The following is a 24,501-nucleotide window of genomic DNA, read 5'->3' as shown; positions in this document are numbered from 1 at the left end:
GGATTGTTGCAAATGCCAAATAGATACAGTGCCTCTAACCCTGAGAGCATACTTGGCAGGGCTGGATTTGGGAAGGGGATGGTGGGTGGACTTGTGACTCTGGATATGAAAGGGGTATCTTTGCTGCTCTTGGCTTTTGTGTCTCAGCGAGGCCTGGGGGTCTGCAGAGGACTCGGGACAGGGTGCCATGGTATTAAGAGTGGAAATGTGGGCCCCTTCTCCCAAACTGAGCAACAGTGGAGGAAAGTGGGCATAAAAATTACAGATTCCTGTTTAAACCTAACTGCCCTGTGCCTTGGTGTCCTCTCACCTGTAATAGGGGATAAGAGACCTAGGGAAGCCCCTTGCAGGGCTTACCCTGCTGGCCTGGGGGAGGCGGGACTTCTCTACAACCTGGCTTCTTTCTAGAGCCTTCTGTCCTCTGTCAAGGCAGGTCTTTGTTTCATCCCCTCCTCTTGTCCCTCCACTTCCACTTCCCAGGCTTAAGCATTGTTTCTTTCTTTCTGCAAGAAACAACCCTCCCCACCCCCACCATATATTTGCATTTCTGAAAAGGGAATTGCATCCCTAGTGGAGGTATAGCAGGCTAGTCCCCAGATTGGAGAGGTCATCAAGAAGCTGAAGGGCTTGCCTTCCTGGTCCCCACCCCCAGGAGTGTCTCATGGGGCTTGGTTCTGGTCAGCAGTTGGCACATTTTCCCATAATTAATGAAAGCACGTTCCATCTCCTCCTGCTAGACTGAACTGCCTGAGACAAGGTCTGTCTCGTTTACTGTCTTCTCTGCAGTTGCTGTCACTAGCCAATAAGTGCTTATTTGGGGGAGTTAAGGAAGGAACATCCCAAGGTGGTAGTGGTGAGTGTTGGGGATCCCCCCTGGGGGCCAGAGGTTACAGTCTCTGCTTCCTTAGAAATGGCTCTGTTATTTGAGAATCTGAAAAAAGCATCACAGAAAGAGGGAGAGTAGATATTTTTACCTCCGGCTTTCCCCACTATTGTCGAGGTGTGGTCATTTAGACCCATTTTATCCAGGTGTGGTGCACTCTTGGAATGGCTAAGGGATTTTTTTTTTTTTTAAAGATTTTATTTATTTATTTGACAGAGAGCACAAGCAGGCAGAGAGAGGGGGAAGCAGGCTCCTCGCTGAGCAAAGAGCCCGATGTGGGGCTCGATCCCAGGACCCTGGGATCATGACCTGAGCCAAAGGCAGAGGCTTTAACCCACTGAGCCACCCAGGCACCCCTGGCTAAGGGATTTTTGAAGATATTTTAGACACATTCTCTGACGCCCCAGCGGTCCTGGCATCCAAGAGAGCCTGAGACCAAGTGAGTCCGTGGCTGTGGTTGTCTCCAGGCAGCGGGCCCTGCAGATCATTCCAGTGCTTCCCAGACAGGTCAGCCTTTTGCTGATAGCAAGGCAGGTGGAGCTGCTGCCCTCTCTGTGGTCCTGCTCTTCCTTGGGTGGTGGAGGGAGCCCCAGAAACCCCATTTGTCTTCACCTCCCAGGAGACGAGTGCCCGTGTAACTAGGCCCCCCCTTTCTCCTCCTTCCACTGCAGGCTGGATCCTTATTGACCGGTGTGGGAAGCACTTTGGTACGATACTCAACTACCTTCGTGACGGGGCGGTCCCCTTGCCCGAGAGCCGTCGGGAGATTGAGGAGCTGCTGGCAGAAGCCAAGTACTACCTGGTCCAGGGCCTGGTGGAAGAATGCCAGGCAGCCTTACAAGTAGGTATTACCCTTTTTCCCCATACGAGTGGGGAGGTACCAGGCCCACCTGCTTTCCTCATTTTCCTTCTCCACGAAATGGGGGCAGTTCCTTCCTCACTGAGATGTGAGAGTTCACAAATAACCCAAGAGCCAAGAGCTTCTCTCTCCTTTGGTCAGTGACTCCTTGGAGGCTTCCCTGTAATGCTTAGGCCACCTAACTACCCTCTGGCTTTTAGTTGCCGTGGCGTTGGCTCATCTCCCATGTACATTGAAACCCTTCGGTATGGGGTATAAAACCTAATCCGCTTTCTGGATGCATCTCAGGACTTATTCTCATCCCATCAGTCCTTGTTTCGAGTCTTATGTAACCTTTGCAGACTCAGACATCCCTCACTTCTCAGCAGGATCATTGGGATCAAGTCTGGTGATAGCAGAATCCCTATAAAAGTAAAGTGCTCCTGGACGTAGCCCGCAGCCAACACCATTTATTTATAAAGCAAAGTTCCAACATGGCCTGGACTCATAAGAGTCCCTTTTGGTCTTCATGGGAATTGAATCTGTATATGGGAGGCTCTTGTCTGTGCCTCCCTCAGGCCACATGTTTGGCTGGCCCTCCACTGGAGCAGTACCTTTACTGCCTAGCTCCTTGAGGAACTGTTATTTCCATGTACCACCTCTACCCTGAAAGTCTGAAGTCATTGTAAATCTGACTGTATGCTATAGCCTTTACTTTAGTATTTTTATTTCCTTTTTGTTTGTTGAAGTAATGTATGTACATCATACTTTTCTGCTCTGTTATTCTTTTTTTGTTTAAGATTGTATTTGTTTATTTGGGGGGCGGGTGAGGGTGAGGGAGACTCTCACGCAGACTCCACGCCAGGTGCAAAGCCCAACGTGGGGCTCGATCTTACATCCCTGAGATCATGATCTGAGTTGAAACCAAGAGGTGGACACTTATCCGACTAAGCCATCCAGCCGTCCCTCCTCTGTCAATTCTTTCAACAGTTGTTTACTTTCATATTTCTATACTCCTGTTTGTTGACATTTCAGTTTTCAACATTATGCTCTGGTGTATAGAAAATAAAAATTTAGCTCATGCACTACCACCTGCCCCAACCACTACCAAACGTGTACACATGTTCTTTCTCTTCTTTTCCCAATATAGTGTTTACCACAGCTTTGGTTAAGTCAGTATTCAGAGTTGACATCGTGATGTCTTCATATTGTTAGCAGTTGAGTCACGAAGTATACAGTGAAAATTTTCTTCATTGTGCAGCTTTTCAGTTTGCTAGAGTTAGTGATCGCCTCATTGTTTTGTATGCTTGGTTTTCTAAGTGCATAGCCCGAATTTATCCCTAAGTGGTCAGAAAGGGCAATCTTCCTGGCGTGTTCAGACACACCAGTGAATCTTTGTTTCTTCTTTGTATTAGAAACAAGCTCTCTCGGGTTCCCATTCTGTAGTTTGTTAGTTTAAGATCGAACGTCCAGGACTGACCTCCTCTCAGCTTCTCTTGCTTTTATCTTCCTGTTCTACTTTCTCAGAGGTTTTCTTTAGTTTTATCTTTTCAACCCTTCTTTTGAACTTTTCATTTCTGCTATCATATTTCTAATTTCCAAGAGCCTTTTCATGTTCTCTGAGTGTTCTTTTTTATATAGAACACTGCTCTTGTTTCATAGGATTCAGTATCTGCTCTCCTCTGTCTTGAAGTTTTCTTTCTGCTGCCCTTGTCATGACTCATTCCACTTTCCTCTTTATTTTGGTTTCAGTCTCATGTTGAAAGGCTTTCCACATATAATCTGATAATCTTTGGTCTTTTAAAATTTAAGACTAAGGTTCTGAAAAGCTATATGTGTGTGGGTGAGGCTTGTTGTCCATTGGGCTTTAGTGGTAGATGATACGTCAGTGGGAACCCCCAGTGTCAGAATCTGTAAGCTTTTTCCTTGGACAGATCAGATTCCTGTGGAGGAATCCTCTACTCTCTTGCCTGGTAGGGATAAGCCTGACTGACTGCCTTTTGGGATCTGAATAGGAGAAGGGGGGTTGCTGGACCCATCCCCCCCCACCCCTCATTTATAGTGTGTGGACCATTCTCCGAAACCCCCTCTTTTCAGAAGAGCGGCTCAGCCCTGTCGTCATCTGTACAAACCACTCTAGGAAAGCAGACTTTCTTCTGCCAGGGGAAGGGGATCCACGTGGGAGGGTCAGCTCTCAGTGGTGTTTCTGCCGACTGGCTAGCAATCCTCTGCCCTTGCCCTCTGCCAACCAGCCTTCAGAACTGTTCTTTGAAAACCTCCAGGATTCTTTCCCATCTTTGGACTTAAGTTGCAGCATTCTCTTTCCCCTCAGTTATCCGTCATCTTCCCAGTCTGAGATTTTTGACATCTTTGTCTGTAGACCTCATTTCTCCCATTTTTTTTTCTCCTTAAGGCCCAGACTTTTTAAATTCTTCTATAGTTGTTACAGTGGGGAGCTTCAATCATATTTCATCTGCCATGTTTAGAGTTTATTTGTAAGTGACTCCCTCGGCTGGGGAAGTATGTCATCGTTGTTAGGGTTTACTGATCGCCCCGGCCAAAGAACCTGACTCTTGGCCCTCCCTTCCCCGAAATCACTGGTGGTAAGAGTCCTCCTCTCTTCCCAGTGCTGGTGGCCCCATCTTCCCTCGCCAGAACTCTGTCTTTGCCTGGCAGGCCAGCTTAAATAACCCGATGCTGGGCAGGCCTCCTCGGCTGAAAGCATATTTTGTTCCAGCAGAACAAAGATACTTACGAGCCTTTCTGCAAAGTTCCTGTCATCACCTCATCCAAGGAAGAGCAGAAACTTATAGCGACTTCAAATAAGGTATGTTGGAGGCACCCCTGTGGCCTTTCTTTCACTACCCAGATGATGAATAAGGTTTGAAATAGAAACCTGTCGAAGTGCCTGAGCAAGGCCTGAGCCTTTATCAGAATGGAACCGCAGTTCATCTTGTGTTGACCTCCCTCCCCCTGCCGCAGGTCCCGCAGTCTCCCTCTGCACCCCCGCCCGCCCCCTCCCACAGTCTGCCAGCTATGCCTGGCCGCCCCCTTGACGTGGTGGGAGGGCCAAGCCCCGTGGAAGCCCACAGCACCTCCACCCCAAGTGACTCTTCCCTTTCTTTTTCATAACCATGCTCAGCCAGCCGTGAAGCTGCTCTACAACCGAAGTAACAACAAATACTCGTACACCAGGTAAGGTGGCAGCGGGACGGGCCACCGCATTTGCTAGGAGAGCCTTGCTCACACGGGCCAGGCCTGGCCCCCCTGTTCTTCTGCAGGGAGGACGGCCCTCCCCTGCTCAAGGATGCCCAGAGACACAGGTGATAGATATGAGATTGAATTCACACTACCACGAAGGGTGCCCTTTTAAAGTATACAATTCAGTGGGTTTTAGTGTATTTACAGAGTTGTTTAGCCGTTACCATGTGCCTGCTTGGTGAGCATTTTCATCCCCTCCAAAGAAACCCATCAGCAGTCACTCTTCGTTCCCCTCCAGCGCTTGCCCCCTTGCCCCCGACTGGCTTCCTTCACTTAGCATCATGTTGTCAGGGTTCATCCTCGTTGGGGCGTGTGTGTTAATACTTCGTCCCCTTTTAGGGCTGAGTCAGACTCCAGCGTGTGGCTCTTCTCTGCATTTGTTGATCCGTTTGTCAGTGGAGGCACAGTCAGGGTTTCCACCTCAGGGCCATTGCGGATACTGCTATGAACATCCGTATGCACATTTATTAAATAAATGTAAAAATGTAAAAAATGAAATGTAAAAAATGTAAAAATGAAGGTTTTTATTTCTCTTGGGGGTACCTAGGAGTGGAATTGCTGGGTGCATTGGTAACTCTAGTTTTAGTCATTAGACCTGCCCAGCTGTTTGCCCAAAGCAGCTGCACCATTTTACATTCCCACCAGCAATATATACAGGTTTCTAGAATGTTTTCTGGCTCTCAGGACCATGTGGTTTCAGCTGTAGGGGGTTTAATGAGGTTCCTCAAGACCCAAGAATGACCCAAGATGAAAAGTCTTCCTTGGGCATTTGCATTCTCTTAGTCCTGGGGCTCGCAGGGCTCCCTCCATGCTCTCACTTGGTGCCTGTGCCCACAGGCCCCGAGTCGCTCCCAGTTATTCCCTGGCCACAGCACGGTGGCCGTCCCAGCCTGGGGTGTGGAGACACCCGCAGTCAGGACCAGCCGGCGCTCACCTTCTCAAATGCTCTTTTACAGCAATTCTGACGACAATATGTTGAAAAACATTGAGCTCTTTGATAAGCTCTCTCTGCGCTTTAATGGAAGGGTCCTGTTCATAAAGGATGTCATTGGGGACGAAATCTGCTGCTGGTCCTTTTACGGGCAGGGCCGCAAGATTGCTGAGGTCTGCTGCACCTCCATCGTCTACGCCACTGAGAAGAAGCAGACCAAGGTAAGAGCTCTGAGGGCACGGCTCTGGGTGGCTAGTCTGCAGTGCGTACTGGAACTGTTCCCCTTTTCCCTGGAGCAAAACAAACGAAAAGACGGACAGGCTTTAAAAATGCTTTCCTTAGGGGCACCTGGGTGGCTCAGTGGGTTAAAGCCTCTTCCTTCAGTTCAGGTCATGATCCCAGTGTCCTGGGATCGAGCCCCGCATCGGGCTCTCTGCTCAGCAGGGAGCCTGCTCCCCGCCCCTCTCTCTGCCTGCGCTCTGCCTCCTTGTGATCTCTGTCAAATAAATAAAATCTTTAAAAAAAAAAAAAAATGCTTTCCTTGACACGTGATTGCTCACTGTGAAAATACTCATCATCTTCGGGACCCTGGAGACAGTCACGTGTAGGTCTTGGAGAAACAAAATGGCATTTTCCTTTTTGACTGTTACCAAACAGGGATAGTCATACTGCATGCACCTCACTGTCTTTGCCATAAATGCTGATTCAGAGCAGTGCCTGGCTGGCTCTGTCAGTGGAGTGTGCAACTCCTGACCTCTGGGTTGCGAGTTCTAGTCCCATGGTGGGTGTAGAGGTAACTTAAAAATAAAACCTTAAAGGAAAATAATCGGGGCGCCTGGGTGGCTCAGTTGTTAAGCGTCTGCCTTTGGCTTAGGTCGTGATCCCAGGGTCCTGGGATTGAGCCCTGCTTCGGGCTCCCTGCTCTGTGAGAAGCCTGCTTCTCCCTCTCCCACTCCCCCTCCTTCTGTTCCCTCTCTTGCTGTGTCTCTGTCAAATAAATAAGTAAAATTAAAAAAAAAAATGTGGATTCAGATGTATCTTCATACCACCAGCATTATCTCCTGTCAGTGATGGGACACAGCCTGTGCTGTTCCTCACCCTCCACATATCACCATTTCCCACCAGGATGGTGCCATCCCATTTCAGTCATCAGAGGAATCATGCTGCCTTTAAGAGCTTGACCTTGGCTTTCTAGTCATGACCTATAGCTTAACTGTCATCTCTCTGCCCTCCTCTGACCCACTGACCTAGAGTGGTCCTCCACCCTCAAGGGCCTGCTGGGCATTCCTTAGCTCACAGGCTTGTTGACTTCCTTCTGAGCATACGACTTCTTGACAGATCTGGACTCTGGATGTACTTCTGTATCATCTTCTTCAAACCAACAGGCTTGACCTCTGTCACTGTGCCATTCTGCGAAGCTAGATCATACCCCAAGGTGCTGTTGGAGATCTGATCCGCTCTTAATTGAACTTCACTCCCTTCAGGTCTTCTGCTGGCTTGACCCTCTTAGGCCATGTAACTGGGTTTTCTTCCTTTTCTTAGAAAAAATCCTATGATATACTGTCACTTCCTCTGAACCTACCGAGGGAACTCTGATGACCTGGGACACGTGGAGGGTCTGCTGGGTGGGTTTTCACGCACAGATCTGTAGACCACCGGACAGCCTTCCATCATTACTGTGGCTCCAGGAGCACACAGTTGTCTGGGATTCTAGAACTAGCCTCAGGAGAAAAGGCAAATGAGCAAAAATGAGACCACAAAGTAGAAACCAGAGTCCTGAGCATTTTTTTAAGAAGACTTTTAAAACATTTTATCATTGGTATTTAGAATATATTCCAAAAGATATATATTGTTTTAAGAGAGCCAAGAAGGGAAAAACCGTAAGGTTTCTTTCAAAGATCACGGAGAGACCAGAATCGCTTGCTTCCCTTTACCACATTAGCAAGATGCACATCTCTGTTCTGTGAACTTTTGGGGGGCTGCAAATTCCACCTGTAACTAGCTTCCCCATCTTGTCAGTTTGGTTTTATATACATGGGTTGCCTTTGTCCTTGGATATTAACAGGATAATCGTCTAAATGATTAAACTTTAAAATACTGGCTTTACATTTTCAAGTTTAACTGGGAGCAAAGGATTCAGAGACCACAAAGTCTGATCCCAACCATTTGTAGATGAGCCCCGCAGGTTCCAGAGCAAGCCTGTGCTTGTGTTTTTGAAACTGGTGAGAGGCAGGGCCTAGGGTGTCAGGCCAGGGCCACTAGCCACGGCTCCCTTTGCTCTGGGCTTCTTCTTGCTCTGGGGGAAGCATGTGACTGGCTTTCCAAGGGGGTGCCTGTCAGGGGATGGCTGCCCTCACTGGAGCAGGTGGCTTCTTCTGGCTCACAGGAGCCAACACCTGTGTTCTGTTGTTTCAGGTAACTGGGCAGATGTTCCTGTTGGGGTTTTTTTGTATCGCTTTCTTGCTACAGCATTCCAGGTGCTCTGCTAATTCTTTTAATCATTTAACTGTCTTCTGTCAGTTAAGCTGGACAGGTTATGGCTTGCCGAAACTAAGGCTTAAGTAGATACGTAATACACGTGTTGTCTATTTGGTCCTTGATTCTGACTCACCAGGGACTCAGTGATTATAGAGCACAGAACCACGGCCTTTACTGGTCTGTTTTTCTGTTTCTCTTCGGATTGTAACACTTCTTCAGGTCCCCGGACTCGCCTGTCCTCTCCACGGTGCTGTTGAACCCTGCCAGTGAATTGGGGTTTTTTGTTTTGTTGTTGCTCTTGGTTACTGGTTTTCAGCTGGACAGTTTTCATTTCTTTCTTCAATGTTATGTCTCCTTGCTGAGACTTCCTGTGTTTGCATTTGCTTTAAAAAAGTTGGCCCTTCCTTATCATGACTTTTTTTTTTTTTAATAGCTGCTTTCAAGTCTCTGTTTGATGATTCCAACATCTCGTATCATTTTGAACTTGGCATCAGTATCTGCTGATTATGTTTTCCCTCAGGAGTTGAGATTTTTCTGGTTTTTGATTATGCCAGGAACTTTGGAATTCTATCCTGGATATTCCGAATGTAACAGGGCTCTAGGTCCTGTTTAAATCCTAACGAGGACGTTGTTTTTTTTGTTTTGTTTTGTTGTAGCATGCAGCTGACCTAGCTGGGTTCAGGCCACAAGTTCCAACCAGCCATGGGTCACAGTGCCAGTGACCATGCCAGTGACAGCCCAGGTTTCAAAGCCTTGACATCGGGGCCGCACTGAGGACGGGTCTGTGTCCGGGGCAGCACTCTCTCTCATGGCTCAGTTCTGCGTGGGTTGTTGAGGGACAGGTTGGCAGCTGAACTCAAGGCCAGGAGTTCACGTTCAACCACAAGAAGCTGCTGTTCCAAAGCACCCGTCCTTCGCCGTCTTTTGGTGCTTCCTGCTTCCCTGGGACTCCCCTTTTCGGTTATCTGGCCAGAAAGCGGGCTTAGGTCCCCGATCTGCCACGCACTACCTGTGGCTTGACCTGTGCCTGAGCCCAGCGGCATGAAGAAGGGAGACAAAAACATAAGGGATCCGCTCCACCCTGATGAGACCACAGCTGTCCTCATCAGAAAGGAACGTTCCCCTTCAGAATTTTGACTCCACCGGGCTCTGGCCATTGCTGCCACAAGATTTTGGGGTAGCGGGTGTGCAAGAGAATAGAGAAAAGAAAGAGGAAACCCGGGAACACTCTCTAGGTGTTTGGAGACTCCAGTGCCCCCCTGGAGCTCTCTGTGCTGATGCTTATTCTGGGGTTGCAGGCTGCACTGACCTCCCTCTGGGCAGTAAACTCCTTGCTGGGTCGGTGTTATTCCAAACCCTGGTCTTTCCCCCATCCCATCTACCACGATTTATGACTCTTAGTCCTTAGCCGCTGCACACTTGCTGCCCTGGTTTTGTGGCCTCAGTGCGAAGGACAGAGGAGAGCGTGCTGCCTCCGTTTCTCTGGGAACCTCAGAATCCTGCCCTTGAAAGCAAAGTCTCTACTCTGTGAGTCAGGTGCCCAGGGCCTACTTGGGCAGCCTTCCTCCGGTTCCCAGTGCCTTGACCCCAAAGGGCAGGCAGCAGACACAGAGCTTTACCAAGAAGGATGGGTCATGTTCTTTTCAGCTGGTCCCTGTTCAAAAAAATGGGTGTGGAGCAGCTCCAAGGGTGCAGATCTATGTTATTAGAAACCTGTTGGAAATGACCTAATTGGTTAATTGCATTGTTACGTTGTTGGGGAAAGCCTTCCATAGAAGGGAAGACCAAGTTAGGGGAAAGCAAAAGATGAGAGGAGTGTGTGATGGGCCACCTTTTGTGCATTTTAAAGTGTGGGAATATGGGGCGCCTGGGTGGCTCAGTGGGTTAAGCGTCTGCCTTCTGCTCAGGTCATGATGTCAGGGTCCTGGGATCGAGCCCCGCATTGGGCTCTCTGCTCAGCAGGGAGCCTGCTTCCCCCTCTCCCCACCTGCCTCTCTGCCTACTTGTGATCTCTCTCGCTCTGTCAAATATTTTTTAAAAGATTTTATTTATTTGACAGAGCGAGAGAGATCACAAGTAGGCAGAGACAGAGAGAGAGAGATGGGGGAAGCAGGTTCCCCGCTGAGCAGAGAGCCCGATGCGGGGCTTGATTCCAGGACCCTGAGATCATGACCTGAGCTGAAGGCAGACGCTTAACCCACTGAGCCACCCAGGCACCCCAATAAATAAAATCTTAAAAAAAAGCGTGGGAATATAGAGGTGTATGATCCTATATTTACATGCACTGTATCCTTTTTGTTACCTGTGTAAGCACCATGCGTAAGGACTGTCTATTGAAAATAAAAGCTACCGTAAAACTAGTAATAGTGGTCTCAGAAGGAATCCCAGGGGCCTGAGCTGGCGGCTCTGCCGGAAGTAGCAGGTGGCAGCGGAGGCGGTGGGGAGTGTGTGATGCTAACGACCCTGACTTGCGTGTTGTGGGAATGCAGGTGGAGTTCCCAGAGGCCCGGATTTATGAGGAGACCCTCAATATTCTGTTGTACGAGGCCCAGGATGGCCGAGGACCTGACAATGCGCTCCTGGAGGCCACCGGCGGGGCAGCGGGCCGCTCGCATCACCTGGATGAGGACGAAGAGCGGGAGCGGGAGCGGATCGAGCGTGTGCGGCGGATCCACATCAAGCGCCCAGACGACCGGGCCCACCTGCACCAGTGAGCCGGCCGACCTTGGCCGTCCCCGCCTCCTCCCTCCTCCTCCTCCCTCTCTTCCGCTCTTCACTCCGATTCCTGCGGACTCTTGGGCACCGTCCAGGTCCCCTGCAGTCCGGAGATCCATTTCTGTAACAAGCCAGATGATTATTTTGATACTTCTCAACCGGGTGACTGTCTTTCCCCAGGTGAATGCACCCCTGTTCTCGAGCAAGCTGTGTCCAAGGTCTCCCCCTTTCATGGGGATCTGAGAATCCTTGGAGCCAGGCTCTCTCAGTTCTCGGAGAAAAGTATGAATGGGTATGAAGTGGACATGAGCAATTTGTTTGCAGTATTTATTTTGGTGGGTGCTGATTCCCTGTTTGGGCTTTGGGGTGGCATTCTATCGGGGCTCAGTCTGGCTGCTCTGAGAGGGACCCTGCAGTTGGTGGCCACCACAGGTTTCCCTGAGCTCCCTGTTTCAGAATCCTCTGGGCTGGTGTGCTGGCTGCATTCCCCTGCGTTAGACCGGGCTGTCTCCGGGTCTCTGCTAGAAGTCCATTCTGCCCCTGGGTTTCGCCCTTGTGGTACCGGCAGATGATGGCAGTTTGTGGCAAAGATAGGACCGATGGGCTTCGTGCCTCTGACTGTTCGAGTGTAGCTCTCAGTTCCCAGCCCTGTTGGAGGGGCAGGCCTGTCAGGACCCCACACACCTGGCTAAGGGCAGAGCTGGCCCCAGCAGGAAGTGCACAGCTCTGTTCCTGGCTCCTTTCCCACCTCCTGCCCCTTCCACTTGTCCCCCTTGTTGACCCAACTCCGTCCTTGAGGGCCACATGGCCTGGTTGTGGACGGAGCTCACATACATCCTGGGCTCATCGGCCTTCTTCCCTGTTAAGCTGGGCTTCCTGTCTCAAGTAGAAGTCCTGCCCTTTGCTTAGAAAGGGGACATGGCCAGGCCTCTATCCCCCAGCCTGGCATCCAGGCAGGGAGCCCGTTCACACCAGCAGTCTCGGGGCAGCTCGCCTGCTGTACATAGCCCTCCCCCGGAGATCCCCTCTGTGTCTTTGCCTCTGAGTTTTACATGGTGTGGAGTGGCCACAGCGAGAGAGTTGGAGGATGTGCAGCTTCTTTGGGGTCCAGTTAAGTGTTTATGTTCGTGTTTAAGGGACGTGTGCGACTGTAGATGGGAATGTGTTTGTGTGGAGTGCAGGGGGCCCGCGCTGGAGCCCGGCTGTCTGCATGGTGCTTATGGAGGACGGATGTTCTCGGTTACCTACCTCCCAGCCTCCGCGCCTGTGAAGGGACAGAAGCGAGTGGTGACTGATATGGCTGGTCACGACTAGACTAGGTAGACTAGTTGCAAGGAGATGTGAACGTGTGTTAGGTGATGGATGGTATTTGTCTGCTCTTCAAGGGAAATGTTACTGTTTTATACCAAAGGTATTAACATGGGCAGCCTTCGACACAGTGTATTCCAAAAAACAAGTTTCTATTTTGAAATGGTTTTTACAGCTTAGGCTTTGTACATACTGCCCTTCTTGGGACAGTGGTATGCCTTTATTTTGTATCGAGCAACAGAGTCTCCAATAAAACTTTAAAACAATCTTGACTGAACCTAAAAAATCATGTATGGGGGTCGAGGCCTTTTAAACTGTTGTGTGGGGAACTTTCTATTAGGCCATTAGGGTTTTATTAAGTGCCGGGGGGTGGGGCTTAAATACTGTTTCGTAAATATTTTATATACTGTTTGAGTTTTAAACACCAACCCTGACGTTTGGGTTGAACTTTTTTAGAAAGTTGAAGTGAATGTCAGTTGTGATGTTTTCTGTAGGAATGGAAAAGCCATCATATGAATTTTTTTAACTCTTTCTGTGAGGAGTAAGTTTGTGGAACAATCGGATGTGTTTGGGCTTCTACACCATATGAGCTAATGTTTCTGGCAGTCTTTACACTTGTCCTTAACTTTGTACTTGTAATTTTGAGTCTTTGCTTTCCTGGGATCGGAACAGGTTCCTGAAACATTCCGCGGTGTATGAGAACACCCTTAGCTTGCATAGCCAGGAGCTGACAGCGAGTGTTGGCTGGTCCAAGCTCTGTTAGCAAATGGATTCCATGAGGAACTGATTTTTATGCTAGCATGTGGGGCAAACAAAGGCCCATATTTATACTTAAAAACCATCTAAGTAAAACACTGACGTGAGATTTGGTAAAGAGAGTTAAGTTTTATTACACTGTAAGAGTTTATATACAGTTGAATAGCTTTTTCAAAGGCGGCCTTGTTTATGGTGACTGGGGGGCTGTGCCCAAGACAATCCTGGAGTAGCCTCTTCTGTTGCCCCCAACGCTGAACCCCCACAGTAGGTAGCAGATGAGCAGACTGGCCGAGATGCAGGGACCCCACACTCTGGGTAGGTGGGCTCCCCTGCCCCCTCACCTCCAGCAGCTGCTCGGGACCCACGTGGCAGCAGCTCAGCTCTCCTCGGCAGCTGGGCTCCTCCCAGCGTGACGGTAGCACACCTCTGTGTCACTGACTTTCCTTTTTGTGCTATAAAAAAATGCTATAAATGTTAGAAGTAGTCACTGTATGTTGTACAAGCATTTGTGGACATGTAAAATAAAAGTTACATAATGCTTCTGTTTAAATGTTTTCTGGGTCTTTTCAGAAACACCCAGCACAATCCGGCAGTGTGGTGGGGTTCACAGCAAAGAGGGCAAGGCCTCTGTCCTCCATTCATTCTGCTTTATTGCCTGAAGTCGCCAGGGAGAGCCCAGCGGGGGTCATTGTTCTGTTCCTGAGACCCTGCTGGAAGTCTTAGGTGGAAAGCAGAGTCAGTCTGCTGGGGTTGCTGCCGCGTTAACACGAGGGAGGCGGGACAGGGGAGACAGAAACACACTTAAAGCCGTGACATTTCTGCTACGGCTCCCCATCTGGAACCCAAAGCACCTAAGTTCCATTTAGTTAAAGCAAAATTCAAAACACGCAGCTTTATCAAATTACAAGGACTCCCTCTCAGACCATGTGTGTATATATACTTCTCCATGGTCCCTCAGGGGCAGCTTGACAAAGGTAGAGGATCTGCTGCACCCTATAATGACACTTTCAAGTGCCCATCGAGGGAAGGACCTGGTAGGGACACAGCAACCCATCCCTGCAGGTGACCTGAGATTGGGCCACTGAGGAGCACCTTTCCCTTTAGTGCCCCAGGGCTGCTGAGAATTGGGAGATGGATGGATGCCACTCAGTTCCTTCAGAGCTGCTCCTCCGCCTGGAACCTTGGGGCCCTGTTTCCTTGAAGGTGTAGCTCCCTGGACAGCCTCCTGCTTCCTGGGTGCTTTCCTCAGCCGGAGCAGAGATGGTCCCGGGAGCGGTCAGGAGGACTTGGCGTGGACCGACACCTCGGGAGAGCACCCACAGTTAGGTTAGAGAACCTTCACGCCCCAGCGGTGGGCAGCGGCGGGCAGCGGCGGTGCGGACGAGCTTCGAGAAGCCGGCCCCATCTACCGCTGAGACAGCATTTAGAAAAGGACTCACTGAGGCTGCTTAGCAGTTTCAGCCCCAGCAAGTCAGGCGCTGAGCTGGGTGTTGCCCAAGGCCAAATCCTTAAAGGTCACACCCCTAAGATGGCATGTGAGCTGAAAAGGCTGAAATGATACTTCAAAGATTTTAACTTCTCCCTGAAGGAGTTCAGGGGCAGTTATTTTAGGAAAGCCTTTTGGGTACTACTTACCCCCACAAAGACAGTTTCAAAGTTGCGGGGATGCAAATATAAGTATGTACGAGACACCCCAGATATTGACAGACTTTTGGCTCATACATTTGTATCAGATGAGAATACAGCGTGCACCTACAAAATACCTCTCAAAGATTCAGCCCCTTCAGGTTTTAATCGGTCATTTCCTAGCAAGATGATATCACACTAAGCCCTGTGTACTACTTGCCAGTGAAGGCTATGGGGATGCCCAGCTTAGCACACCCTGAGACTGATGGGGAAGACTAAGCACTGAGCACCCAGCCTGGACTTCACCAGACAGCAGTCAGCTCTGCTTTTCAGACCCAACATGGCTCCCATGGCAAAGAGCAGGCCACAGCCCACACCAGTCCCATCACAGCGTCCAGGGCCGAGACTCTGGCATGGGTGTTTCTAGAAGCTGGCCAGGAGAGTCCAAGGCGGGAGACACCACAAAGCCTCAGCCTTCGCCCTCCAGTGAAAAGTTGCCTTGGACGTTTAAAACTGAGAACCACTTAACATCACCATCCTGTTCACTAACAACTAGAAATGGGAGGTAAGCTTGCTTTCTTCAAACCCTTTCGTTCCCTATGTGAATGTGTGCCTCAGGCATCAGTTGTTTTGATGTAGAATCGGAAATAGAGGGAGACATGAAAAGTAAAGAGGAGGGCTGAAAATGGCCACATTTTCAGGTAAAATTCACCTCCCGCCACAGCCACTCACCACGGTTAACTGGCCATTTTTATCTTTATAGATTTGTTCTTCCGGCCCTGTATCAAAAACGATCGTGCCTTTTTTTCCAGGGCTGATATAAAACTGTAAACTGAAAACACACCAAGTAATCAGTCACTGACATTCAGGAAATTCACTTACGGGGGGCTTCGAGATCAAATTCCCGTTTGTATTATTACAGAGTTTTACTGCATATTTGAGTCCTCAAAAGACAACCATTGCCACAACCAGGAAACCTACCCCTTTTTTCTGTGACTATTTCCAGATCAACTTAGCATGTTTAGTTCTTCAGGGGGCCCATCACAGGATGGCCAGGGCTCCCGTGGGGGAAGTGCTCCCCACTCTCTCTCCCTCTTGCACAGAGGAATTTGCCCATCAGTTTACCGGGGCTTGAGACCCACTAAGAGCAGCAGCATTGGGGGGCAGAGGGGTGCAGGCTGCCTGTAGGAGATCTGGGAGTCTCCGGGATTCAGCCTCAGGGACCCCCACACTGTCCCTGACCAGCCAGCTGACATGGGCCTGCTGCTCAACCACCTTGTGCCCGTGTAACAGAAAACATGGCGGTGGCTTCAGACTTGAGAAAGACTCCGGTAAGAGCACCCTCTGGGCCAAGTATTTTTCCTCTATGCCCTAAAGAAATGTTCTCCCTGGCCACTCATCCATGGTAAGCAGCCTGCCAGGCTGTGGCCCATGGTGCTCAGACAACAGTCCTCAACCAGGGGAAGGTGTAGCTGTCACCTGTCCTGGCCCAGAGGTCTACCTTTCATTGGCTGATGGCTTCCCCCAGGGACGGAAGGCCCTCCTTGGAGAACTGGGCCATCAGCCCCTAGGTCGCCTTGGAGAACAAGGGATGGCTGAAGAAACACCTACCTTCCCTGAACGACATTCACAATGTTCCCCCTCTTTGCCAGCATGACAAGCTTGGTGACCGCTTCAAAAACGTGCTCACACTGTAAGACGGCATCGCCCTGAGGCAGAGAGGACATGGTGGTTTCAGAAGCAATGGCTTCAAAGAAAAATATGCTTCCCTACGGAGGCTTCCCGGTGGGCAGCTCAGCGTGGCAGGGTCTCTCTCCCCTGGCAGACACCAGTGGCCGTTGCTTACCTTTTGCTTGTGGTCCTCTGGTGAGACGTGAATGACCAAGATGCCATCACTGAGGCTACTAGTAGAGACACCTGAGGACAGACTCCTGAGTTAGGGACCTGGAACTGGACAACCTGACATTCACGCAGAAAAAAGAAGCGGTGTACCTAGGGGCACCCCCACCCCACCCTCTGTCCCTCCTTGCTGGGCCCCAGAGGGTAAAGGGCACACCCCAGCAGTCAGCATTGCTAGGAGGCTGTGAAGGGCTGTGCTCGGGCTACAACACAGGTCCTCGGGGAAGGTGACTGTCGTCCAACGTGGATACTTGGGGGAAGGGGCGGCCGCTGACATTTCCTGACTTACCAGGAAAAAACAGGCCAGGCCCGGGCAGCCAGCCTCAAGCTTTCTGGGCACCCTACACTTCTGTCTTCCAGTAGAGGGTGTCTTCCTTACTGGTATGTCCCCGTCCCATTCCCCTCTGCCCGGGGAGCTAAGTCAATCCAGGGAACGGTCTGAAGACAGCTGGCTTCTTACCTCTGAGGGCTGAGTATTCTATTTTCTGCTTGATTTTGGCAAGCTCCACCACATAAGCTACCTTCTGAGTCAGGAGGAGTTGGCGCAGCCGGGCCTTGAAGCCTTTCCTGTCATATTTGATGACCGGGATACCATACTGCAAGGAAGGCAAGGTGACTCCGTAGGGGGACAGGGCAGAGGACAGAGTTCCTTGTTCCTCCAGACTCTGCTAAGACCAGTTACTTGAAGCACTCGGAGAGAGAGAGGCTCACACAGACTGGTATTACCACAGAGAGAGAGAGACAAAGAGAGGCTTACGTAGCCTGGTATTACCACACAGCGTTTCCCACCATTGACTCCTTCGGCCTCTCACTATCCCCGCCATCCCCACTCACAGAAGGACAGAGACGGCAAGAGCTTCAGGAACCTGCCCGGATGGCACACAGCTAAGTTACGATGCCCATGCTGACACCCTGCCATATTGCTTCTAATAGGAGACGTTCAGTGATGAAGTTCATGGCTGCACTGCACTCAGTTTCACAGAAACCAAACCCAAAGGGGCGCCTGGGTGACTTAACCAGTTGAGTGTCTGCCTTTGGCTCAGGTCATGATCCTAGGGTCCTGGGATCGAGTCCCACACTGGGCTCCCTGTTGGGCAGGGAGTCTGCTTCTCCCTCTCCCACTACCTGCTGCTCGTGCTCATGTTCTCTCAAAATCTTCTTAAAAGGAAAGAAAACCAAACCCAGTTTCTAGGATGACATAAGGACCAGATACCTAGAGGTCACATGGGCCCCACAATTTAATTAATGCCCAGAGCATTACGGTGGAGAGCCCAGCCCACCCACACGCACCCCTGCATTTCAACAGTTTTTCCATACGCTCTTCATACAGAAAACAGACCCCGTTAAGGGAATCCTGCCAGACCCAGGGACCCATGTTTCCATACCTGGATTTTCTCATTGCTAATGAGTTGAAGCACTTTGGGATTAATGTCTCCTTCATCTGGGGAGGGAACCAGAACACAGCGAATCATCACCAAATACCATCTTCGTACCAAAGCCACTGGCATCCGCTGGGTTTATGCCCCTCTGTGACCAGGACCTCAGCTGTGGTCAGGACATGCTACAGAGTCAGGCATCTTCTTTCAAGCCTTAAAATAGGAGAAGCGAGTGCACAGATGGAAAAACATACTTACCGATCCGGCTGTCGGCAAAGGGCTGGCTTAGGACTTCTGCGTAACCTTCTTTCTTTCCCCTGAAGAGTTCACTCATAACCACCTTTTGCTGCATCTGGTGATACAGAATTGGAAGGACAAAGTAGTAGCTGCGAGGATCCTTGGGACAGAGGCTCCTTAGATCCATGGGACGGCTTACTTTCCTTGATAAGCTGTAGGAGCCTCAGCCTCCTTTGGCACAGAAATCACAACACATTCCAGGCTTTGGCCAAGATGCCCTAAAAATTATACTGCAGAGACCGGAGTGGCCACCTAAGGCCAGTCTCTTGCACTTTCTCCCTAGAAGTGGGATTTTCAGAATTTCAGAGAGCCGGTCCTTCCACCTAGGTCTGAGATCTGCAAACTACAACCCAAGGGCCAAACCCAGCCTGCTGCCCAATTTTTTAACTTTTCACGGGTGGGGGGGTTTGTGTGTGTTAGCAGCATGGCTCTGCCATCCTTTCATGCTGTGCCGGCAGAGTGGACTGATTGGAACAGCACTCATGGGTCCCGCAGACTCCAAGATGTTACCCTCTAGGACTTTACAGAAAAAGTCCGCTGACCTGTGGGTAAGCATGAACTTCTTTGCAGCAGAGAAGCGGTCCTGCATTCTGGGCAGCTTAGGGGAGTATCTGGGTCAGGTTCCCATGGCAACACCAGGAGCCACATTACTCATAACAGCTGCCCTTGAACCAGGGCTCTGCGTTAAGTGGTCTAGGTGTGTTTAATCCTCAACACACATATGAGGCACGGGCCCAGTGCACCCCTTGGCACCCAGATCAGATGGCGGGCAGGCGCCAGCCCTAGCCCCTCCCCGACCCTGTCACCTGCCCATGCCCCCACCCCACCCACCCCCCAGCCCCTACCAGTGCTTTCCTCTCCGCTGTGATCCCGCAACAGTACTTCCGGACCAGGTTCCTTGTGCACATTTTCCTGAGCAGGTCGGACGCCTGTGCGGAGAACACATGTCTGTCCCACCCGCCCCGCTCACACCCTGTTCTTGGGCTGTGGCCACCAAGACAGATGCTTTGAAAGCACAGTTGAATCCAGCCTCATGTAAAGTACAGCAGTAGGGAGGCGGCTGGCTCAGTCGGTTGAGTGGTGGCTGCCTTTGGCTCAGGTCCTGATCCCAGGGTCCTGGGATTGAGCCCCGTGTCAGGTTCCCCACGGTGGAAAGCCTGCTTCTCCCTCTCCCTCTGCCTGCCACTCCCCATGCTTGTGCTCTCTGTCAAATAAATAAAAATCTTTATTAAAAATAAGTACAGGGCGCCTGGGTGGCTCAGTGGGTTAAGCCGCTGCCTTCGGCTCAGGTCATGATCTCAGGGTCCTGGGATCGAGTCCCACATCGGGCTCTCTGCTCAGCAAGAAGCCTGCTTCCCTCTCTCTCTCTGCCTGCCTCTCCGTCTACTTGTGATCTCTCTCTGTCAAATAAATAAATAAAATCTTTAAAAAAAAAAAAAAAAAAAAAAAATAAAAAAAAAAAATAAAAATAAGTACAGCATTAGTATTTTAAACTCCAAGAAAGCAGTTAATTTGCCAGTCTTGCACTACTTTCTCACTCTTGCTAAGCTACTGTTTTTTTTTTTCCTTTGAAGATTTTATTTATTTATTTGACAGAGACAGTGAGGGAGGGAATACAAGCTGGAGGAGTGGGAGAGGGAAGCAGGCTCTCCGCTGAGCAGGAAGCCCGATGTGGGGCTCCATCCCAGGACCCTGGGATTATGACCTGAGCCGAAGGCAGATGCTTAATGGCTGAGCCACCCAGGCGCCCTAAACTACTGGTTCTTAAATTTGAATGTGCTTGAGTCATCTGAGGACCTGGCAGAAGAGAAAAGGACCCTCAGAGATGCTCAGTAGACCCAGGCTGGGACCCAGGATCTTACAGTGTCCCCCATTGTGCTCTAGACAGAGGGTTCTCAGAACCCACTTTTGAGAAATACTTTCCCCCGTGACAGTTATTAGAAGTTATTGGGAAGGCTACAACAGGACAGGAACTATCCACAAGAGCTCTGTGCAGACAGACCCCTGTTGGCTTTAGAGTATGCATTTGGAGGACTCACATTTCTTGTGTAACAGCCTTGCAAAAAGAAGTGCTTTGCTAAGGCGACCCTTCCAGGCAAGAAGGGTGCACGAACACAACAAAAGCTTAGCCCATCAGTGCCTGAGTCACTTGCAACAGGAGTCCCCATTCGGTCCTCACATTTTCCAAGATGCCAGGAGGCCTCAGCCAGCTCTTGTCCAAGATATTCTTTGGGACATGATACCGAAGTTTCAAGATGTAATTCTTCCTCACGAACACGATAAACTCCTCGTTGTCCGGGCAGAGGGCTTTGTTTCGGTTGATGAATCCCTTTATGAACCTAAAGAGGCAAGTGTTTCGTTAGCTTTCTGGCCGATTTCTGCGCTGAGACTTTCTCCACCTGTTTGACTTCAAAGGAGGCCAAAATGGCAGAGATTGCTTTGGTCACCAAGGAAGGTGACGGTCACATAGCCCACAGGTCAGGTCAGCCCCAGAGACACATTCTGTTTCACCCACACCATTTTTGGTTTTGTCCTGAGCAGTTTGAATTAGTTGTGGACATCAACTGACACCAGAAGGCAGCTGACGCTCGTGGCTTTTGAACTGAGAGAAACTCACAAGCATAGTGAATTGTGATCACCGTCAGATTGGGAGCTCGGAGGACAGAAGTGGAGCTGAATCCCTAAGGCCTGGCATTCTGGGGGGAAGCTCAGCTTTCTGCACAAAGCCCAAGAACTCAACCAAGACCCACGGTCACCTTCTGGAGAGAACTCACTTCCTCACAGTCCGCACAGCCCACCTTCTCCTACTGGCCGCCTTCCGAGCCAGGGCCCCACGCCAGTGCGCCTCCAGTCTGATGGCTGAAAGAGTTCACTGGGGCATTAGAAGGCGAGCACAATCACATTTAAATACAAAAGGCTTTTTTTTTTTCTCTCAGAACCGCTCACCCCTTCCCCCAAACATCTGGATGCCCACCTCCGCCCTGGGCCAGTTCCCCCCCCCACCGCCCCCAAGATGGAAAGTTGTGGAGTGTCGCCAGTTTCTATCTGAGGGTGCTCAGGCCACTGAACTAGGACGACCGAGCAACTCCGGCCGTGTGGGAGGCTTCAAGGAGAACCCCGAAATTGCACTGAGGGGGTCAGTTTCCCCAGGTCTTGAGGGGTGCACATCAGTCGTGGGGCTGTGTTTGGCTGGTCTCATGTAGTGTGTGCTTTAGTTATCCACGCTTAAAAATTGAGATACATCAATTGGGACACAGAGATTTCTGGCTTGTTTCCAAATTTTTAAATGGTTTTCATATTTTGTTCGGTATTCTGATTTAAAAAAAATGTTTTCTGGGGCGCCTGGATGGCCCAGTTGATTAAGTGTCTGACTCTTGGTTTCAGCTCAGGCCATGATCTCATGGGTCGTGGGACTGAGCCCTGAGTCAGGCTCTGCGCTCAGCACAGAGTCTGCTTGAGATTCTCCCTGTCTCAAATAAATGCATGAATAAAGCTTTTTTAAAAAATGCTTTTATTCCTCATAGCAGCACTGTTTCTGTTCCAAAAACAAAGGACTATCAACAGAACAGCTGGACTGTGGTATACTTGTACAGCACAGGGGTCTGCAAACTACAGCCCTCTGGCTGGACATCTGCTTTTGTAAATAAAGCTTTATTGCCACAGGGCTATGCTCATTTATTTATGTATTGCCAAAATACCTTCCTGCTGCAACATCAGAACTGAGTAGCCGTGACCGGGACCAGATGACCCACAAGTCTAAAGGACTTGAAGAAAAAGTTTGCCAACATCTGATCTCATGCCATCTTATGCAGCTGTGAAAATAAATGACCAAATCTATATAACGCTGGCTGGTTGAATTTCAGGAACAAAAATGTCCCTAAAAATACAAATGGTATAATTTTATGAACTTCAAAACATGCCAGCCACTAACTATATCATTTAGTGATGCATCCATCACTGAATGAGGATGGTCAAGCTATCCAGAAAAGCAAAGGAAGGATAAAGGCAAAATTTAGGAGAGGGATGCAGGTACGGGGTTGAGAAGGGATGGGAGAGCCACAGGGGACAAGTTCCTGGATACTCCCAGGGTGAGTATCCTTTTAAAAAAATTATTCTTTGGGCACCTGGGTGGCTCAGTCGATTAATCGTCTTCCTTCGACTCAGGTCATGATCCTGGGATCCTGGGATTGAGCCCCACCATCAGGCTCTCTGCTCAGCAGGGAGCCTGCTTCTCCCTCTCCCTCTGCCTGCCACTCCTCCTGCTTGTGCTATCGAATGAATAAATAAAATCTTAAAAAATAAAATTATTTTTTAAAAGTGCACGTGCTGGGGATCAAATAAGCCACATCTGTGGGACCCCAATGGGTCACTATGTTAGAAAGGCCGTTCGTAGAATAAAAACAAGCCACACCCAGATTTCAAGGAGGGACGGGCAGGGGGAGCAAAGCCCCAACAGAGCCTCTTGCCTCCAGGTGCCGCCCAGGTCAGAGAGACGGAGCAGAGCTCTGGCTCATTGTGAACGGGCAAACTTCTGTTTCATTCTTACCTGCCTGTCTTTTTTTCACATACACTCTCCTTTCTAGGCAGGCTTTGTAGGTGGCTTGGATCCTCGCAACTGGAAATAAAAGGGTCGGTGAAACAGCTTTCAGCTGTGTGACTGTGTAGTTGTGCTCTTCAGAGGGGAGGTCAGAGGCAGCCTCAATACCACGCCCCACCCCTGCAGACCAGCGGCATCCTGTCCCCCCAGAGGCTGGTTAGAAACTGACGGAGGCCCCTCTGCCCCACCTGCAGCCAGCACCAGCCCCATCCCAGGTCCCAGGATCAGGGCATGCTGCCGTGAGGATCCAATAAATAAGTAAATAGAAATAAAAATGAGATCAGCAAGCACAGTGGTGACAAGCCCAGATCCCGAAGTTAGAGAGACCCATGTTCAAACCCCAGCTCTGCTGCTTATGAGTCATGCAGCCTTCAGCAAGTTAATGACATCTTGGACCTCAGTTTCCCGGAATGAAGTGGAGATAATATGGCCACATAGGTTTGTTCTAAGAACACACCGAGGTCCCAAGTGCCAGGGAATTAATATGCAGCAAGCACTCAGATGACTCAACAGACCACTCGAGATTTCAAGGGAGATGCCCCACCCCACTCCAGTAGTTTCAGAAAAATTTTGCCCTCCCCCGCCCCCACCCAGTAACTTTTCTCTCTCCTGGTTCACACACCCTGCCCTGGCTGCAGGCTTGGAAGCAACATCTTCCGACATCAGATACTGGCATGAATGAAGTTTTCAACACTTCACTGGAGGCTTAGGCCCTGCTGTGGCGCAAGAGTTGGGGCCTATCAAGAACTGGGACAGCAATCCAGGGTTTAAGTGTCCGTGTTCACCCGTGACTACCCTCCAAACACAGATTACGGCATACATCCACATGTATCTTATCATATAGCCTCGTATCTTGTTCTGGGTTCCCAAAGCCAACATTTCTGACACTCTTCCAAAAACCCTGTGTAAGGCCCCTCCCACGCTAAGCTGGTTCATTTCACATTCTGCTGCAGTCAGGACAGAGAAAATCGTACCTAATTGATGTTTACTGAATTCAAAGGCATCTTCGGTAGCAAACAGAGTTCTGGGGAAACGAATGAAGATTTTGGTTCTAGAAGTGAAAAGAGAGATTGTTGAGATGATTAATTTGGTCAGTTACCAGCTGCCCTGGCTTCCACAGTGTCCCCTCCCCTAGAGCCTCATGATGTGATCTTATCGGTAAGTAGGGTCTTTGCAGATGTCATCAAGGTAGGGACTGAGAGGAGAGTGTATGGAATTAGGTGTGACCTAAATCCAATGTGTGTGTGCCTGTAAGAGACAGAAAAGGACACACACACAGAGGGCAGTTTATGTGAAGACAGGCAGAGGCTGGAGGGACGGGACCACAAGCCACAGAATGTCAGGAGCCAGCAGAAGCTGGAAGAGTCGAGGAAGGAGCCTCCCGCAGAGCCCACCCACACCTTGATGTTGGACTTGGAACCTTGAGAACTAACCATGAAAGTGTACTTTTCCTGTTATTTTAAGCCAGCCAGTCTACAGGCCTTTGTCATCCAGCCTCAGGAAACTATTTACCCTGACGTCACCTCCCTGGATTTT

General features: G+C 49.9%; 2 protein-coding genes across 3 annotated transcripts in view; one reads left to right on the top strand and one right to left on the bottom strand.

Annotated features, from left to right (window-relative positions):
- Positions 1-13,720, top strand: part of KCTD10 (potassium channel tetramerization domain containing 10) — a 28,129-nt gene extending 14,409 nt beyond the window's left edge. The window contains exons 3-7 of one of the 2 annotated variants that reach the window (XM_047697178.1): positions 1,555-1,724; positions 4,462-4,548; positions 4,864-4,916; positions 5,939-6,134; positions 10,881-13,720. In XM_047697178.1, coding sequence (XP_047553134.1) covers positions 1,555-1,724; positions 4,462-4,548; positions 4,864-4,916; positions 5,939-6,134; positions 10,881-11,105 — 731 coding nt within the window. In that variant the 3' untranslated portion in view covers positions 11,106-13,720. Of the gene's footprint in view, positions 1-1,554; positions 1,725-4,458; positions 4,549-4,863; positions 4,917-5,938; positions 6,135-10,880 lie in introns of both variants that reach the window. The other variant, XM_047697177.1, reaches the window with a different exon arrangement.
- A 543-nt stretch (positions 13,721-14,263) lies between these two features.
- The window catches only part of MYO1H (myosin IH), a 104,336-nt gene continuing 94,098 nt past the window's right edge, over positions 14,264-24,501 (bottom strand). The window contains exons 22-33 of the mRNA XM_047697180.1: positions 23,940-24,016; positions 22,915-22,983; positions 21,143-21,227; positions 20,548-20,707; positions 19,214-19,297; positions 18,330-18,423; positions 18,081-18,136; positions 17,156-17,291; positions 16,643-16,713; positions 16,408-16,505; positions 15,529-15,628; positions 14,264-14,473 (exon numbers count right to left, since the gene is read on the bottom strand). Coding sequence (XP_047553136.1) covers positions 14,447-14,473; positions 15,529-15,628; positions 16,408-16,505; positions 16,643-16,713; positions 17,156-17,291; positions 18,081-18,136; positions 18,330-18,423; positions 19,214-19,297; positions 20,548-20,707; positions 21,143-21,227; positions 22,915-22,983; positions 23,940-24,016 — 1,057 coding nt within the window. The 3' untranslated portion in view covers positions 14,264-14,446. The remainder of the gene's footprint in view (positions 14,474-15,528; positions 15,629-16,407; positions 16,506-16,642; positions 16,714-17,155; positions 17,292-18,080; positions 18,137-18,329; positions 18,424-19,213; positions 19,298-20,547; positions 20,708-21,142; positions 21,228-22,914; positions 22,984-23,939; positions 24,017-24,501) is intronic.

Source organism: Lutra lutra, chromosome 12 (assembly GCF_902655055.1).
Source record: "Lutra lutra chromosome 12, mLutLut1.2, whole genome shotgun sequence".
Taxonomy (NCBI): domain Eukaryota; kingdom Metazoa; phylum Chordata; class Mammalia; order Carnivora; family Mustelidae; genus Lutra; species Lutra lutra.
Note: the sequence above shows the minus strand (reverse complement) of the source record. Positions and strands in the feature narration are given on the sequence as shown.